A 17034-nucleotide genomic window follows, 5' to 3' on the forward strand; every position below is an offset into this window, starting at 1 on the left:
CCTCCGTGTTAAGCTGCAGCTGTTTTCCCTTCTTCTCTCTGTCAGGGAAAGTCTTGCTCCTAGTGTGTACTTTGGTGTGTACTCTGGTGTGTACTCTGGTGTGTACTCTGGTGTGTACTCTGGTGATACAATAAGTCCGAGCTTGTCTTTTCCACTTCAAGTGTGTTCAGGAACATGTCAGCTAAAGGCTCGCTTGCTCTTCCCCGCCCTAAAAAAAAAAAAGTCTCTCCTTGGCGTCCCTGAAGCTTTTTCACTCCTATGACATCAAACCACAATGCATTGCACTGTTTGTAGTTTACCTCGTGGTCGCCATGGCAACAGGGCTCTGTCTCTGCCCCTTATTCAAATGGAGCCGGAAACCAACGTCATTTCGGGCCAATCTGCGCGCTCTGGAGTGACATAATGGAATTTTTAGGGCTAGAAAGCGAGTGAGGTCTGGTCGCTGCGCATAGCAGTCGTGCCAGAGCGAGGAGAGAGACCCTGGTCCCGGGAAGAGACGAGAAAGGATTTTTTTTACTGGATTTATTTCCTCGTTTGTTTTTTTGGGATCCGGACGGAAGTGGAAACGAATGCGTCGAAGCCTGTCGCTCCCACGCGCGAGGGCGTCGTAGGGAAATGGACACGAGCCTCTACGGCACCATGATGAAGAAGGACCTGAACCTGAGCGAGCCCGAGCTGAAGAGCAACCCGGCAGAGGGGCTCCTCAACTCCCCGGACCTGGGCATCCTGAAGCTAGCGTCCCCGGACCTGGAGCGGCTCATCATCCAGTCCAACGGGGGCCTGGGATCCAACCCGGCGCCGCCGCCGCAGTTCCTCTTCCCCAAGTCCGCCAGCGACGAGCAGGAGTTCGCGGAGGGGTTCGTCAAAGCCCTGGAGGACCTTCACAAGCAGAACCAGCTGACGGAGGCGGTGGATCGCCTGGAGCTGCTCGGCGGAGGCGGCGCCGCCAACCACCAGGTGGGACCCGCCGGGCTCCAGACCCCGGATCTCCCGGTCTACACGACCTTAAACGGGTACGCGAGTCCTCTGGGGGGGACCACCATCAGCTACCCCTCGGACTCGGTCCAGTTCGCGCCGCACCTGAGCGGGCACCAGCACCAGCAGAACCATCAGAACCAGGCGGCGGCGGCCGCGGCTCTGACGCGCCTCCAGGCGGCGGGTCTGGTCAAGGACGAGCCGCAGACGGTGCCCGACATGCAGAGTTTCGGGGACTCCCCCCCGCTGTCCCCCATCGACATGGACAACCAGGAGCGCATCAAGGCGGAGAGGAAGAAGCTGCGCAACAGGATCGCCGCGTCCAAGTGCCGGAAGCGGAAACTGGAGCGGATCTCGCGGCTCGAGGACAAAGTCAAGTCGCTGAAGACCCAGAACACGGAGCTCGCGTCCACGGCCAGCGTCCTCCGGGAGCAGGTGGCCCAGCTCAAGCAGAAGGTGATGAACCACGTGAGCAGCGGCTGTCAGCTGCTACCGAACCAGGTCCAGGCTTATTGACCGAGGAGACCTGGAGGACTATATGAGTCTTCTGAGGAGACCTGGAGAACTACAGGAGTCTTCTGAGGAGACCTGAAGAACTACAGGAGTCTTCTGAGGAGACCTGAAGAACAACAGGAGTCTTCTGAGGAGAAGTAGAGGAGTCTTCTGAGGAGACCTGGAGAACTAAAGGAGTCTTCTGAGGAGACCTGGAGAACTAGAGGAGTCTTCTGAGGAGACCTGGAGAACTAGAGGAGTCTTCTGAGGAGACCTGGAGAACTTAGAGGAGTCTTCTGAGGAAGACCTGGAGAACTAGAGGAGTCTTCTGAGGAGAACCTGGAGAACTAGAGGAGTCTTCTGAGGGAGACCTGGAGAACTAGAGGAGTCTTCTGAGGAGAACCTGGAGAACTAGAGGAGTCTTCTGAGGAGATCTGGAAAACTAGAGGAGTCTTCTGAGGAGATCTGGAGAACTAGAGGAGTCTTCCTCGAACCTGGTTCTCCTTGAACCTGCCAGGAGTTTTTTTTTCCAAAGCCATGTAGCGAACTTTTGTTCAACCAAAAAAATACTGGGATGTCTCTGAAGTGCTGCCATCCTTGACGTATAAGCCTTACTTGTTTACAAGCACTTAGCAATGACAAATATATATATATATATATTTTATTTACTGAAAACATTTCTTACTTTTCATTGTTGTCTTACATATTGTTGTTGCGATAAACAGAAACACTGCATGTCTTTGTAGCCTTTACAGTTACAATTGTATTTTTTTTTTCTTTCCAAGCGCCAAATTTTGACATGGATGTATGTGCCTACATTTATTAAAAAGTCACTACAGTCACCGTTTTTGTCTCGGAATATTATTAAAAGTGAAACAAAGCCGTAGATGGTCAAACGAAATACAGTAAAATAGCTGTGGCGCCCTCTGCTGGAGACTTTGACAAACTTCAAGATTACGCACATTTTTATATTTAACATTCTTGAAAGTACAATTAAGAATCAGAAATGGTCTTTGATTTATTGTTTATATTTCTAGTATAAAATGATGTGTTTGGTTGTCTTTCCAAGCCGTTACGCGTTGTTTATTACTGACGTTCCTTATCCAGATGTTTTTTTTCTAAATAATGTTCCAAGTACTTAAACGAAAACGAAACCTTTTCCAACATCTTGGCAGCAATAACCAATCATATAAAAGTCCACTGTCGTCTCTTTCGTTGATTTATCAGAGAAGAACAATATGTTATATTGTTTATATATTTATATTTCTTCTCTTTTGTATTTTAGTTCTCGGTTTTATATTAAAACTCTATATTTCAAAGCTTACGTTTACAATGTATTAAACGTAATAAAAAAGTCATTACCTTAAGAGCTTTCAAACCAATGTATTGTCTCAACTTCTCCGTTTCCAGTGTTTCAGAGTTTAATAAAGTGAAGTTGATCAATTAGTTCGTCCATCTTTCGCCATTTTGTCTCGACGTCACTTCCGCTCCTTTGTTTTGGAAAAGCCATGTCAAATTGTTTATATAAACAGACACTTCTAACTCGTAGAAGCTCAAAAAAGGAAAAAAATGTATTCACACATATAATTATTTTGACAATTGATGCAGCAATTGGTCACTAACACGTTAACTATACATAAACACTTCCGGTGTTTCCATAGCAACCGTTCCTAGTTGCGTTTCCCGATTGCGCATATTGTATGACGAAGAACCTGTTATGATGTTATTGAATATTTATCTAAGAAAATATACAAGAACCCAAACACTAATTCTAGCTCATCATTATCTATTCTGTTGAGTCCAGCAGGAAGAAGTGACATCGACACACATTTCGGTTAGTATTTCATTTATTGATCCCTCGTTATTAGCAAATCTGGCATTACAGTATTACAGCACATTTCACACAACTAAGACCTGACGGGCAGACGACTCCTATTTACAAGAGTTGGACAGGGGAGATGAAGAGGATGGATCAGTGTTTTCGAATGCAAGTTAACAGCAGTGACAGGACACAATAAATAATAAATAAAAAGTCTATGAAGCACTCAATTTCACTATAGGCTAAAGGAAACACCAGCAAACCTCTTCCAGGATTAGGCAGCTGAACCAGTAAGTGCTCTCTTTGGCTTACGTTGTGGGGCTTTTCGGGAATGTTTTTGAAACCTCTTTCACACAAAATACTATAAAGTTTGAATGGAAATAGAAAGAGCTGGTACCACTTGTAGATCACTCTCAAACATAACTTTGTATTTGAGGTTAAAGAGCCAAAAGAAGCTGCTCGTACGTCCACAGACTTTGGAATGTTCACTGTTTTGCTGAACTTTTGTATCAAATGTAAACACAAGACACTTTCAAATTAGGAAAACAAGTGAATCGAAACAGAAACAAGAAAACCATCCAACAGTAAAAACTATTAACACAAACGGCTGCATCCACACGTATCATTTTATTTACTGACATTAATTAGTTCTCAAACTCATATTTTCCCCTAAATCATCCGTGATTGAAGAGTTGCTTTTTAATCGTAGACCTGCAACGTTGACTTAAGGTAAACACTGGGACGATCACGGGGTGTGTGTCTTGAGCAAGGCAGCCGCAGTTTAATCGAGCAGCAATAAACTGACAATGATAATCCTCGCTGAGCTCAATCCAGCACTGACAAACATTTGTGTATGTGACGCACAAGTGTGTCACATGACTACTTCAGAAGGTCAATACTCTTTTTTATCAAATGATGTAGAGTGAAGATTAATGATGTGAATCTCTTTTAACTTCACTATTCTCCAAATATCAGCAAAATGATAGTGTTTCAATAAATTCACACGTTAAACAAGTCGACATCCGTCAAGTAAATTAGTGTCCGTTTCAAGCTCCCATGTGTGGATGCAACCAGTTAAAAACAATAAAACCCAGAGACATGTCTTTAAAAATCAAGTTGTGTGGATGTAGATTTACAGTCTCTAATGTAAACAAGCACAGATATATATATTTTCCACATTTCGGAAACGCATTTTCAAGGCTTCACCATCAAAACACTTACAAAAATGTTTAAAAATATAAAATAAAATGAGACTTTTTGGATGATGTTAGTGGGTCCTATGGGATGCTAGTGAGACCTAAACATTAACACAGCACTGTAACCTGTCACCCTCCCACACGTACCCTCGAAGCACTCCAACAGACAGAACTGAGACCAGTCGAAATACAACCATAGAGACTGAATTTAACGACATGCAATCTTATAAATCATTATATATTAATTTATATAGACTTTAATATGCAATCGTAAACTGCATAAACATTTATATATTGTTCATCTGTTTTGTATTTATTATTTATATATTAACTAATTAAAATAAAAGCGTAACAATGAGACAGTCAGCTTAAAAAAAAAAAGAAAACTCACTCAAGACTCATGAACAAGTAAATTGAACGAAAAAAAAAAAGAAATAAAAAAACTCTGAAAGGCGGCCAACAATAAAGAAAACAGAATGGATTCCTAAGATAAACCATCCATTCATTTCACAGCCTGTCAGAAACCAAACACTGAGATGGAATGTAGAATCACGTGCTCATTAACACCCAACAACTCTATGCACAGCAACAAACAAACCAGCGAGTCGACTTGAAATGGACCCTAAAGCTTTTCAAATGATATGAGACGATGCACTGGGTGTCTTCAAGAAAGCAGCAGAATACTAGCACTAAAAATAATCTTCTGATTCCTGATTAAAAAGATTTTTGGGTGACATAGTTTGAGGGATAGCAGCTGTCTTGATGCCGCGCTTGAAGGAGTGAGCAGTAAATATTAGGAGCAGCCAGTTTATGTATTCCTGACGGCAGTGTTTGTGTTTAAACAAGCTTGTGTTTGTTCACATGGAGACAAACGGGTCGGAGAAATAAACTAGAAAATGCGTCGAAGGAAGCGTGTGTGAGCGGAGAGTGTGTTTAACAAGCACAATCTTGACTGGACCGCTGCGGCTGCTCGGTGAGCTGCGGTCCTGGTTTGGATCCGGTGATTGACGGGTCGTTGTTGTCCAGACTCTCGGACATTCTCTCGCAGATTATGTCCACCAGCCGCTCGAACGTCTGCTTCACGTTTATGTTGTCTTTCGCACTTGCCTCGAAGTGTTCAAAACCTGTCAGGGGGAGGAGACTCAGTTCTCAATGATTGGGAGAGGTTGTAACAGGAGCTTCCTGGTACATGCAGAACTAAACTCAAATACTTCTCTCAGCTATGGCAACACTGATAAGAAGTTAAAACAACAGACCCTATTATGCTGCTTCACACAACTACAAAACCTTATGAAAACACAAGGTTAAAATAACATTTAAGATCCTCCTCCTATTTGAGAAACTATTAATGATTCAAATTCCATTTTTATTTCACCTAACTAGTCCATGAATAAAAGGTTATAAGTTAAAGTATTAAAAAAGTTTTTTTTAAAGTTAAAAAAACAGTCATTTCATGAACAAATACTTCACAATCACATTAATTTACTAAACACACTTTAATCTACTGAAAAGTGATGCTTCTAGTCAACATGCTGTGGGTTTCAGCGTCTACACGTGTTAACAGTTACACGGATAACAAATCATGACGTTAAGAAAATATAATACCCACTTATACTTTTTCCCCCCTCATTCTCACCAATACACAGTGATGCAGAGCTGTTGTTGACCAATGAGGTGTGTGTATTTTGGTCATGTGATGTGAGAGTGGTGACAATAGAGTTTTGAGACTTTATTGACAATAATGACTCACAAACTTAAAACTATTTAATTACATGTTTTCTGTACTTATACAGGGTTTATAACGTTGTAAAATAAGTAAAGTGCAGTTTCGTTTTACTACCAAAACTATGGAATTTGTGTAATAGTAATAATACAGTGACTATCTATAATACTACAAGAATCGCGGAGTAATACTAAAAGAATTGAAGAGGTATACCACGGTGACTCAAAAAGTAATAATATGGGGTAACGTGGAGGAGTAATGCAAGATTTGGGGAGTAATACTAAGAGAATTGAAGAGTAATACTAAGGTGGCTCACAAAGCAATACTACAGGGAATCATGGAGTAATATTACGAGGATTGCAGAGTAATATCACGGTGTCCACAAAGTAATACTACGGGAAATCGCACAGTTATACTACGGGGAATCTCAGAGTAATACTATGAGAAACACAGAGTAATATCAAGGTTGCTCGTAATAATACTACGGGGAATCGAGGAGTAATACTAAGGGGAACGAGGAGTAATACCAAGGGGAACGAGGAGTAATTATACGAGAATCGAGGAGTAATACTACGAGAATCGCAAAGGTAATACTACAAGAATTGCAGAGTAATACCACGGTCACTCGCGAAGTAATTCTACGGGGAATCGAGGATTAATACTACGAGAATCACAGAGTAATAACACGTTGACTCAGAGTAATACTACCAGAATTGAAATTATAGGATTTTGGGTGCGCCTTATAGTCCAAAAATAAGTTAAATTAAGTTATGCGATTCATTTGTCATGTCGGCTATAATTAAATACCTATTTGAAGTGGGTCAAATGGAATAAATAATATTTGTCTGATAACTTCTGGAAGGGCTTTGCTGTAATGGGTTTAGGTGTTTGAATGGAGACAGAACCCTCTAGTGGTTATATAGCGCAACTATGTCTTACACGACAGTTACAAGCCTCGACTATCACCTCGAAAATCACAACCTCTTCATTGACAATTGTCAGAATTAAGATAACTAGCTAATGAATGGATGACATATTAACAAAAGAAGTCCATGAACCAGATAAAAAAAAAATGTTTTGTCATAAAAAAAACCCATAAAAAGTAAGCTCACCCAGCTGTTCTGACAGCTGTCGACCCCTTTCCGTAGCCACCACTCGTTCATCGTCCATGTCACACTTGTTTCCCACCAACAAGACCTGGGCGTTGTCCCACGAGTACGTTTTAATCTGTGTGGACCTGTTGGTAGAAGCAAAGGACGGATCATGGATTTACTAAATCCTTTTAGTTCTTTAGCTCACAGGGAGGTATTAGTTTATGAGAAATAATATCTTCCCACGTTCAAGACAGAACGCCTCGTCTAGTAGCTTTAGAACATTCTAAACTGAGAAGTGGTCAATCTGGAAACGACAGTTCAGCACATGAGCACTAATAAAGTGTGAACACCAACACTTCTGTCATGAACTAAAAATAATTGAATAAACACTCTTGGTTCGACGACAAGCCACTGAAGCTGTTAATGTGAACACATTACATCTAGACTACTATTTAAATGTACCATCCCTCCTGTTCCAATATTGACTCCTTGTGCCACGAGTATTTTATTAGCTTACATGAGGATTCAAACAAGACGTGAACAAGCCAGAGAAGCTGTAGCTCCACTGATTCTACAAACAAAAAAGTATATGCAATGAAGACAAACTAGAGATATATTGGGCTCAGTTAAGTTACGACTTCTACCTCCTGACTGTCATTGGATAAGATTTATAGATGATGCATCTTTGTCCTCCAACCGTCCTTGAGTATGTTCTCACCAGTCTTGCACAGCGTTGAACGAGTCCTCGTTTGTGATGTCGTACATGAGTATGAAGCCCATCGCTCCTCTATAGTAGGCTGTGGTGATTGTCCTGTAGCGCTCCTGGCCGGCAGTGTCCTGCACAAACACACATGTTAGACTTGAGAGGAGAAATAGTTCCGCATTTTAAGTAGTCAACAAAGGAAATGCAGTTTAGTTTGGTCAAAAGTATAGATAGGTTAACTTTATTGATCCCTCCTATGGGAAATTGTTTTTCCAGCTCACAGCAACACAGACGATAGATTCATAAAACAAGAACAAGAACAAAGTGCAGTAAAAGGAAAGTGCAAGATGACACAATGTTAATCTAAAGATAAATAACAGACAAAAGAAAAGAGAAACAAAGATTAAGATAAATATCATCTTCAATCCACTCCTGCCCCCAAACTCAGCCTAATAGCACGAGGAATGAATGAGTAAGTAAGTAAGTAATTTTTATTTGTATAGCGCTTTTCCAGACCAGGGTCACAAAGCGCTTAAACAATCAAAACAATATTCAATAAAGTATATACTTTAAAGATCAAGATAAAACTGATAACACAACAGGAGTTCCAGAAAAATCAAGGAATCCCTGAGTATATTAGTGTTGCATCTGAAGTATGCGTGTTTTGCTAATAGAACCAAAAGAAATACACATTTTGTGTCAAAAAGGGAATCAAAACCAGCTTTTTTTTTTTTCTTTTTCTTTTTTTAGTTTTGATTCTTGTTCAAATTCATATAGTTATTTATGACTTAATGTTTATCTGTTTCTACCAGATGTATTCACCATTAAATTAGTGGAAAAAAAATATACATACATAAAACATTCTCTCAGTCCATGTGCATTTGTGTGTCAGTGTTATACAGATGTGTGTAGTGTGTCGGTGTTGTGCCTGCAGATAGTAATACAAGACACTCCCAACTCTCCATTATCTTGCTTTCTTCCAATGTGTTGGCAATTTCAGGTCAAACGTGCGCTGGAGTCCAACACCGCAGCATTAAGTTGGTGTAATTACAGCCCCTTGTGTGTGGCTGTTAACAGCTCTCGCCGAGTACACTTCAAGGGTATTGCCATTACACGGCAGATGAAGTCATCGTTGGGATTGAAGCGTTGATTTTAAACAGATGGTGATCATCAAAGCCAAGTGATAAGATGTTTTATTCAGAGATGAATCTGCCCTAGGAAACACAGCAGATGTGCATCGCCTGTCCTCACCCAGATCTGCAGCTTTATCCTCTTGTCGTTCCTGTAGATGGTCTTCACCTTGAAGTCGATGCCCACCGTGCTGACGAACGCCGGCGTGAACGAGTCGTCGGCATAGCGGAAGAGGAAGGACGTCTTTCCTACGCTGCTGTTGCCGATGATGAGGATTTTGAACATGTAGTCAAAGTTTTGATCCGAGGATTCCTTCTGTCCGTATGTGGCATTTGCAGACGCCATCTAGACAAGCAGAGGAATTAATGTATGGTTAATACAAGTACTCTAGTGTAACTTTTGGTCTTTTGTGCCGGGATTTATAAAGGCTTTTATTCACTTATCAGCAACCATAAAGACTTTACAATCATACCCAAGATGTATTGTTTTTAGTGCCATCCTATCAGGGGAAAAAACAGTTTTAGTCTTTTTTCTTTGTTATTTCTGGATAATACGACTAATAAAGCTATTAAATTATCAGTTTCTTCCATTTTTTTTAGAAGGATAGCAGCTTGTCCCGATAATATGTAGAGAAAGTGTGTCCGGTCCATGGGGAAAAATCTCTAAATAACTACACAAAAAAAGGTTGGTCGGCAGGACAAATGGTCTGAGAGGAATAAACGGTCATGAATAATAAGACGGAAAACAACAATGTTAAAGTTCCGTTTATGTTCTCATAAATATTAAGTATGGAAGTAACATTGAATCAACACTCAATCTTTTATATATGAACAAGAACAGAAGTATGTAAAAACAGATGAGCACTGAGCTCTTGCAAAGATTTTTTAGATCTTGACATAATACCCATTTTTCTCCAAATGTATTTTTAAAATATAAATTGAAAACTGCTTTAACTGGCTTTATCTGTCAACGTCCATGTGTGAAAATGTATTTTTTATTTAAATCATTTATAAAAATTGGATTTATTGAAGGGTTGTATAAAAGATACAAAGTAGTAGTGAAAGAATTCCTGTCATGTTCACAGGTGATTAAATAGTGTATAAATAGTATTCTTGTGACAAGGGAGAATTTCATCAAAATAAATGTTTTACCCAATGGGATGTTATAAAAAGATTGAAAAATAAAATGACTTTAATGTCAGACTTTGAAATAGGGGTAAGTATTGGCAATCTATTAATACGGTACATATCATGATAAAGGGGCAGCAAATGATGCAATACTGTCGGAACAAGGATATATTTGTAGTATTGTTGAGTACTTGATTCTGGACAACATGACTCTTGACGAAGTTATAACTACTTTAATTTGTTTTGAAATCGCAAACATGTCATAACATCATCTTTAAAAGCTGGTGGAGCCAACTGTATCCTCTTGTCCTCAGTCATCCTGGATTTCATTATTCTTTTTTTTTTTTTAATAAATAAATAAGGAAATAGACACAGAGCCGTTGATAATCGACTCTGCTATACCTCAGTGTATCAATATTTTCCTTACAACCCATAGTCACTTTATTCGTTATAGTTTCTTTACACTTTCATCGTCCCTCTGGCTGTGGAGGACGTAATGACTGCTGCCATCCAGTGGCCGGAAGTTTGATTGCAACACAAACATAAACAAATGGTGTGAATATATTTATTGTCAATTAAAAAATATAATAAAACTTTAATATATTCAATTATATTCGTTACATTTTTTATATATATATATATATATATATATATATATATATTGATAGGGTATTGTTTAAAAAGTGTATGACATAATATTTAATATCTTTTAGCATTATTTTCCTACAACCCTACTTTTGAACGACTTAAAGGGTTTATTTAAAGATACTGATCGTGTTTAACTATCCTAAACTACCCAGCACATGAGTGACCACCCTTGACAACACGGTCGTGCACACAGGGGCGCACACGCCATGACGTCATTTGAGGGTGACATTGTTTGATGGTATCGTTACAGTTGGGACTCCTCAGGTCAGCAGGACGATGTGTGCTCAACCCAGACAGAACCATTTTGATAAAATAAGGAAGATGTGAACCGTTGCGCCAGGAGGCTTCAGTCAACAGCAGCAGCCAATAAGAAAAAGAAGGCCTGCAGTGTTTGACGTAAAGTCAATAACATTCTGGTCGGTCTGCACACAAGATGAAGGGGCGGAAGTACCAGGGCTTAGCGAGCTAAGCATCAGCTCAAGCGATGCACAGACAGGACAGGAAACAACAATATAACACCTGATACAAAAACAGTCCTCAAAACAGAGAATATCTTAAAAGATAAGACACGTAGAATCGTCGCTTCATTTCACCGTAATAACCAGGCGCACTTCTAGGTGGAGCTAGCACAGCATCCTAGCTAAGTCAAATGAAGGTGACTTGTATCTCCAAAATAGCATCAATACTCGCGCGCTAACAACCTGCGGGGTTTTTTATTGCCGATTCAAAGCTAACACGGAGATATTAAGCGGGTTTTTTACCGTGAAAAAGTGTGTTTCCTCGGCCTCGCAGCAGCGGCTAACACACTGTCCAGCTAAGATGCACCTGCAGTCGCTGCTCCGCTGCTTGATTGACGGCTCCGGCGTAAGCGGGCGGCAACAATACGCTGTAAGGATGAGTGGCAGGAGGCTCCGCCAATCAGAGGAGAGCGGCAGGGCCGCGTCGGCCCGCCCCCGGTGGTGCAAGGGACCTGTAATATGAGATGCGTCGCCTCACGAGGATCTATAACAGTATTTACGGTTTAGATTAAAGAGTCAAATGTATCAAATATCTTGATCTCTACCAACAGACAAACTAAATGAAAAATAAGTTAACTTATAGCAATGCTCTTAAATGTATGTATTTTATTTTCATAAAATCGAATTTACGTTATTTTCTTTACATTTATTTTAATATTTATTATTTTTAAATTGCCTTTTGTATCATTCTTGATATGAAAAATAACTGTTCATTCTTGTTCAATACATTAATTTATTTTTGTTTATTATTATTTAATAGTCATCATTATTATTTATATACATTCTTCAAACTGTATATTATTACATCATGTAAATATAACGTTGTTAGCCTTTCTGGGTGGAGTTTGTATGTTACACTGATGTTTGCGTGGGTTTACTCCGGGCACTCCGGTTTCCTCCCACAGTAAAAAAACTAATTAGAACTGTGGGAATTTTCCACAGGTGTGACTGTAAGTGTCAATGTTTGTGTGTCTTTTTGTGTGCCTTGAATTAACCTTTATTTATTTAGATAGATAAATAGATACACTTTATTGATGTTTATTAAATGTTAAATTAATTAATTAATTATTCAATTGTTTAAATGATTTACTATTTTACGATATATGATTTATTTGAAGTCTTTAAACTATATAAAATACAATGATATAAATGTAACATTGTTGATCCTGACGTGAAACTACTTTGAAGTTTTTACTATTTTATACATGTATATTGTCATTAAAATAAGGTTTTTATAATATTATTACCAGATATAACCCATACATTACAAGCTAACTTGTCGTAGTAACCAAGTCTATCGAAAGCACGTTAAGAAAGAGAAGACGAGTGAAGAGGTTTTTTTTTCTTTATTATTGAGGTGTACAGTTTTCTAGTTGGACAGAAGGCTAACACACCTGCAGTTAAACAGCAGAGATTGGATTGTCATAGCTGAAGTAATAGTTGTTAACCCTTATTTCTGAAGACATAAATACAGACGGAGGGTGACCCTTGAGGTCATGTGAACACTTTGTAAATAAGACGTCTCAGATGGAAGAAAGGAAGACAGACGGTTTCAGAGTTCCAAACAAAGGAAACCTGCCACTTAACTTATGTTATACTGAGAAAAAGCATGAATCGCACACACGCGATCACGACGTGACGAGGAAAGAATCGGAGTAATATTAAGAATCTGCCCCTGTTTTCACATTCTCACTAAACATACGAACTTGAACCTTGACTGAGAAACAATCCCGTTATTTCGACAGATAATATAGAAACAATAAATAAAAAGTACATGAAGCAATGTGAGGAAAAAAATGTACAAGATAAAACACACAGAGAATCTGACTGAATCTTTGCATGTCGTGCTGGTTACGCAAGTTCTAAAGTAGTCCTTAAGTTTGAAGGCAGTTATATTTGAGTGTCCTATGCTGTTAATGGCTACGAAAACAAAAGATTGCACATGTTTAACTCCAGCATGTCAGTGAACACAACACACTGAAAACCAAAAAGTCTGTGTTTAAGAATAAGGCATCAAAATAATATCTCAGCTGGTTACAGACAAACACGATTGTTTCGTAGAATAAACTTAAATGTTTCTCCGGCTGTAGTTTTGGAAATATTCTACGATGAATGAAATCTTGCTGCTAAAATCATGCATCACAAAACCTCACTTTTATTTTACAGTTACTATAAAAAAAAAATCAGCCCCAACTTTGAAGAATTCCAACCTCAGGAATTCAACTTCACATCCAGACCAGCATTCGACGGAGAGAAAAAAAAAGAACAGCAAAACTGTCACATTGAACATGTTTTAACTGTACTGGAAGTGCAGAACTATAAAAGTACCGTACAAAGTGCTTTGGTTTTTTTCTTCTTTTCTTAGCAAAAAAAAAAAAGTCAACACAATAATCCACCCACAAAAAAATCAAACCACCGTTTTAAGACATGATCAGTTACTAGTGAAGTTATAAAATTGTTGCGAGACAGAAACGATTGGCACACGGTGTGCTACAATCAACCAACTTTGTCAGTCACTGATGGAAAGTAGCCAGTGGCAAAATGGAAATTACAGTACAGGGTGTGTCATGCTTGCTTGGCACTTGTTTTGTCATCGACTTCTGTCCCTGTGAAGAGAAAACTATTGATCTTTGTGGGATGAAACATGTCTGTCATAGGAAACTGTCTCTCCTGTTATCCTTTTAACAGTTACAATGATCCCGAAAATTTGTTTGACCCTGACCTCGTTCGTCCACTTGTTGTCCGGCAATTTCAGTTTCACGAAGCTATAGGCAGAAGAATCAGAGAGAGTCCAGTTTTTGAGTGACAGCTTGACAGCTTTTGATGTGCTTAACATTACGTATCGAGCCCTTACAAAATCCCCAAACAGGGCTCTCTAGGAAGAACTAAAGTGCTAAATTTGTGGGTCAAAACTGATACAAGTCAGATATAAACGCAACTAATGAATCATTCGAAGTCATAACTGGAAGCTGGGTGATATCGTTTGTTGCCGTTCCATTAGTCAACGCTAGATGGCGACATCTACTCAACTCACTGAAAAAAGTTTGGCGTCGTTAAAGCTGAGCGAGAGACGTAAGTGAGAGAAAATAGTCGGGAGGTGCTACATGTACATTGACCTTTTCGCAGGTGTCCTACTTTTAAGCTTCAAGAGGATGAAATAAATAAGTACATTAAACACGTTGACTGATTTGGCAAAAGCCTCTGACGCGAGACTGACAAGTGCATATGTGAAAGTTCTCAGTCATACATGTCAAGAATTTCAACCTCAACTCTTGGACCTAAAAAGAGGAAGACAGTTCTTTGTCTTTGAGAGTCTTCGCTGGACCTCCTCGAACCAGAATGTCCATCAAAAGTCTCTCCAGTGCAACAAGTGTAAAAATCTCAGACTTTTTTTTCCACTCCTCCCATACCTACGCTCTCCGCCCGAGGCATAGGTGGCGCTGTTTGGGGATAAGGGGGCGTGACAAGAGCATGAGGCACAGAAATGAAGTGAGAGAAACAAAAGAAGAAAAAAAGGCCAAAGTAAGAGAGCTATGTGCCGAGTCTCAAGTGAGGAACACCGGAGACTCCTTCGTCTTCTCCCTCCACGTCCTCCGCGAGATCATTATCCGAGTCCAAGGAAAATGTTCTGCCGCCGTCGCTGGTGAGGATCTTGGGCAGCAGGTGAGTCTGTGAAGACGCCACGTCGTGTCTGCAGCCAGGAGGGTAGACTTTGGAATGTTCGGATGCTGGACCGGGGCTACATCTCTCGGCGGGGGGGCTCTCCGCGTCGGACTCGCCTTCCTCTTCCAGCGTCAGCTCGAACTGGAACTTGTCGGTGGAGAGTCCGGAGGCTTCCCCCCCGGCCAGGCCGCCCTCCTCGGGGCCCTCCGGGTTGGGCGAGGGGCTGTGAGGGATCATGCTCTGGTACCACTCTCGGTTGTCCTCCAGCGTGTCGAGGATCTCTTGTGCGTCCGGGTGAACCAGGTCGGCCCAGGTCTCCCACAGGGGATGGACGATGTAGTCGATGAAACCCACCTGAGGAGGAGACATGGTGCGAGTCAGAGGAGAGTCTTTGTCTTTTACTCCTTGTTTTATTTTAACATTTGTAAAAACACGTAAGACATCAAGACTCTTTCAACAGGAAACATCCCTTTTAATGCTTGGTAAAAGTCTCTTAAAGTAGCAAAGCAGCTACAGTGGACCACAAAATACTACTTGGTGAGCCTTGAGTTTTACACAAGAGTATCAATAACTGATCTCAAGATATTTTGTCAAATAACAGCAAGAGTAAACAATGAACAGATGTGGAACATTTTTAAATATAATAAAAAGAACATTTATGAGAAAAAGTATACTTTAAGAAAAAAGATGATGTAATGATAAACGATCTATTTGAAGCTATTATGAAAATTAAAAAGTGTTTCAATTTGAAAATATTTGTATCTAATTCAAGTTTGTAATAAAGAAGGTTTAATATCTCAAAAATATAAAGAATTAAGTGAATAATTACTATTGGGTGTGAGAAAATACCGATAAATTAATATACCGCAATGTCAATTATTAGATGTTCAAAGAGGAACATTGAAATCCCGCGAGATCGTGGCAATGACTGAGGACGAGAGGATACAGTTGGACATATTTTAGTTTTAAAAACAAATTAAAGTAGTTACGACAAGAGTCATGTGGTCTGTAAATTCTGCAACACCAGAGCCAAGTACTCGACAATACTACTAATATATTTTTAATCCCATAGTATCACAATATATCATATCATTGCACTTGTATCGTGATACGTATCATTTCGCCAGATTCTTGTCAATACACACCCCTGCTAATGACTGTGAAAATTAATAATATACGATTGTAAAAAAAATTAGATGCTTGCAAAATAGTATTAGTATAGAGGAAATATGAGTTTAAAATCCACAAAAAGCAAAAGTTAAAATGTACGAAGCAAATGTATGGACAGTACCTGGTTCTTCTCAATGGAGGCGTTCTGTTTGTCGCACATGGGGCTGATCTCCATGCCCTTGTCCCGCTCACGGTCCCCCTGGGTGAAGAACTCCACCATGATGCGGTCGGTCCACTGCCGGTATAGCTCCAGCGGCTTGGTGGGGTTACTCAAGTCAGCACAGTGGACCATGTTCTGAAGGACCTGCGGGAGGAACATCACAACTTGTTATGTTTTGAGACCTCATGGTGGAAATAGATCTCGAAGTCTTTACCTGTATACGGTCGGAGTAGTTGTCCAATAGAAGAACTCCTAAACTCGTGACTTTCTTTGTCTCCACCATCGTTTTAAGATCCGCCAGGAGGTTCATGTGTTTGGACATGTCTGTGGCCAACACCTACACCATCGAAGACAGGGTTAGATGATGAGAAACATCAGGCAGACGCTCTCGTACGTGGAAGAGTTTCTCACCATGTCGATAACCATTTTACGCAGCGACTGTCTCTGTTTTTTGCTGAGGTTTCGGAAGATGTCACAGTTGTCCTCCTGCAGGAGCTTGAAGCCGACGGCCAAGTGATGATTCTCCAACACTGACGAGTCATTGTACATCAGGGCCAGCTCCGAGTCTAAAAATAAAAAACGATGTTTACTCGAGAACCTACTAAGAGTTTGTTT

General features: G+C 40.2%; 3 protein-coding genes across 7 annotated transcripts in view; 1 reads left to right on the plus strand and 2 right to left on the minus strand.

The window, feature by feature from the left end:
- The first annotated feature begins 366 nt into the window (after positions 1–366).
- On the plus strand, positions 367–2911 carry LOC148063513 (transcription factor JunD-like). The gene has a single exon (XM_087811005.1). It carries the CDS (start codon positions 616–618, stop codon positions 1489–1491), a length of 876 nt encoding a protein of 291 aa, XP_087667131.1. The 5' UTR covers positions 367–615; the 3' UTR covers positions 1492–2911.
- Positions 2912–3296: 385 nt separating this feature from the next.
- Positions 3297–11751, minus strand: LOC148063514 (ras-related protein Rab-3A-like). The gene is made up of 5 exons (XM_087811009.1): positions 11670–11751; positions 9254–9478; positions 8018–8136; positions 7318–7442; positions 3297–5606 (listed from the first exon to the last, which is right to left on the minus strand). Exons 2-5 carry the CDS (start codon positions 9476–9478, stop codon positions 5416–5418), a joined length of 660 nt encoding a protein of 219 aa, XP_087667135.1. The 5' UTR covers positions 11670–11751; the 3' UTR covers positions 3297–5415.
- Positions 11752–14704: 2953 nt separating this feature from the next.
- pde4ca (phosphodiesterase 4C, cAMP-specific a) overlaps positions 14705–17034 on the minus strand; it is a 42112-nt gene continuing 39782 nt past the window's right edge. For all 5 annotated transcript variants that reach the window (XM_087811001.1, XM_087811000.1, XM_087811004.1 and 2 more), the window contains 4 exons: positions 16831–16985; positions 16634–16756; positions 16381–16563; positions 14705–15443 (listed from right to left, as the gene is read on the minus strand). In XM_087811001.1, the coding sequence (XP_087667127.1) occupies positions 14958–15443; positions 16381–16563; positions 16634–16756; positions 16831–16985 (947 nt within the window). In that variant the 3' untranslated portion in view covers positions 14705–14957. The remainder of the gene's footprint in view (positions 15444–16380; positions 16564–16633; positions 16757–16830; positions 16986–17034) is intronic.

This window comes from Callionymus lyra, chromosome 16, assembly GCF_982586985.1.
Source record: "Callionymus lyra chromosome 16, fCalLyr1.hap1.1, whole genome shotgun sequence".
Classification (NCBI taxonomy): domain Eukaryota; kingdom Metazoa; phylum Chordata; class Actinopteri; order Syngnathiformes; family Callionymidae; genus Callionymus; species Callionymus lyra.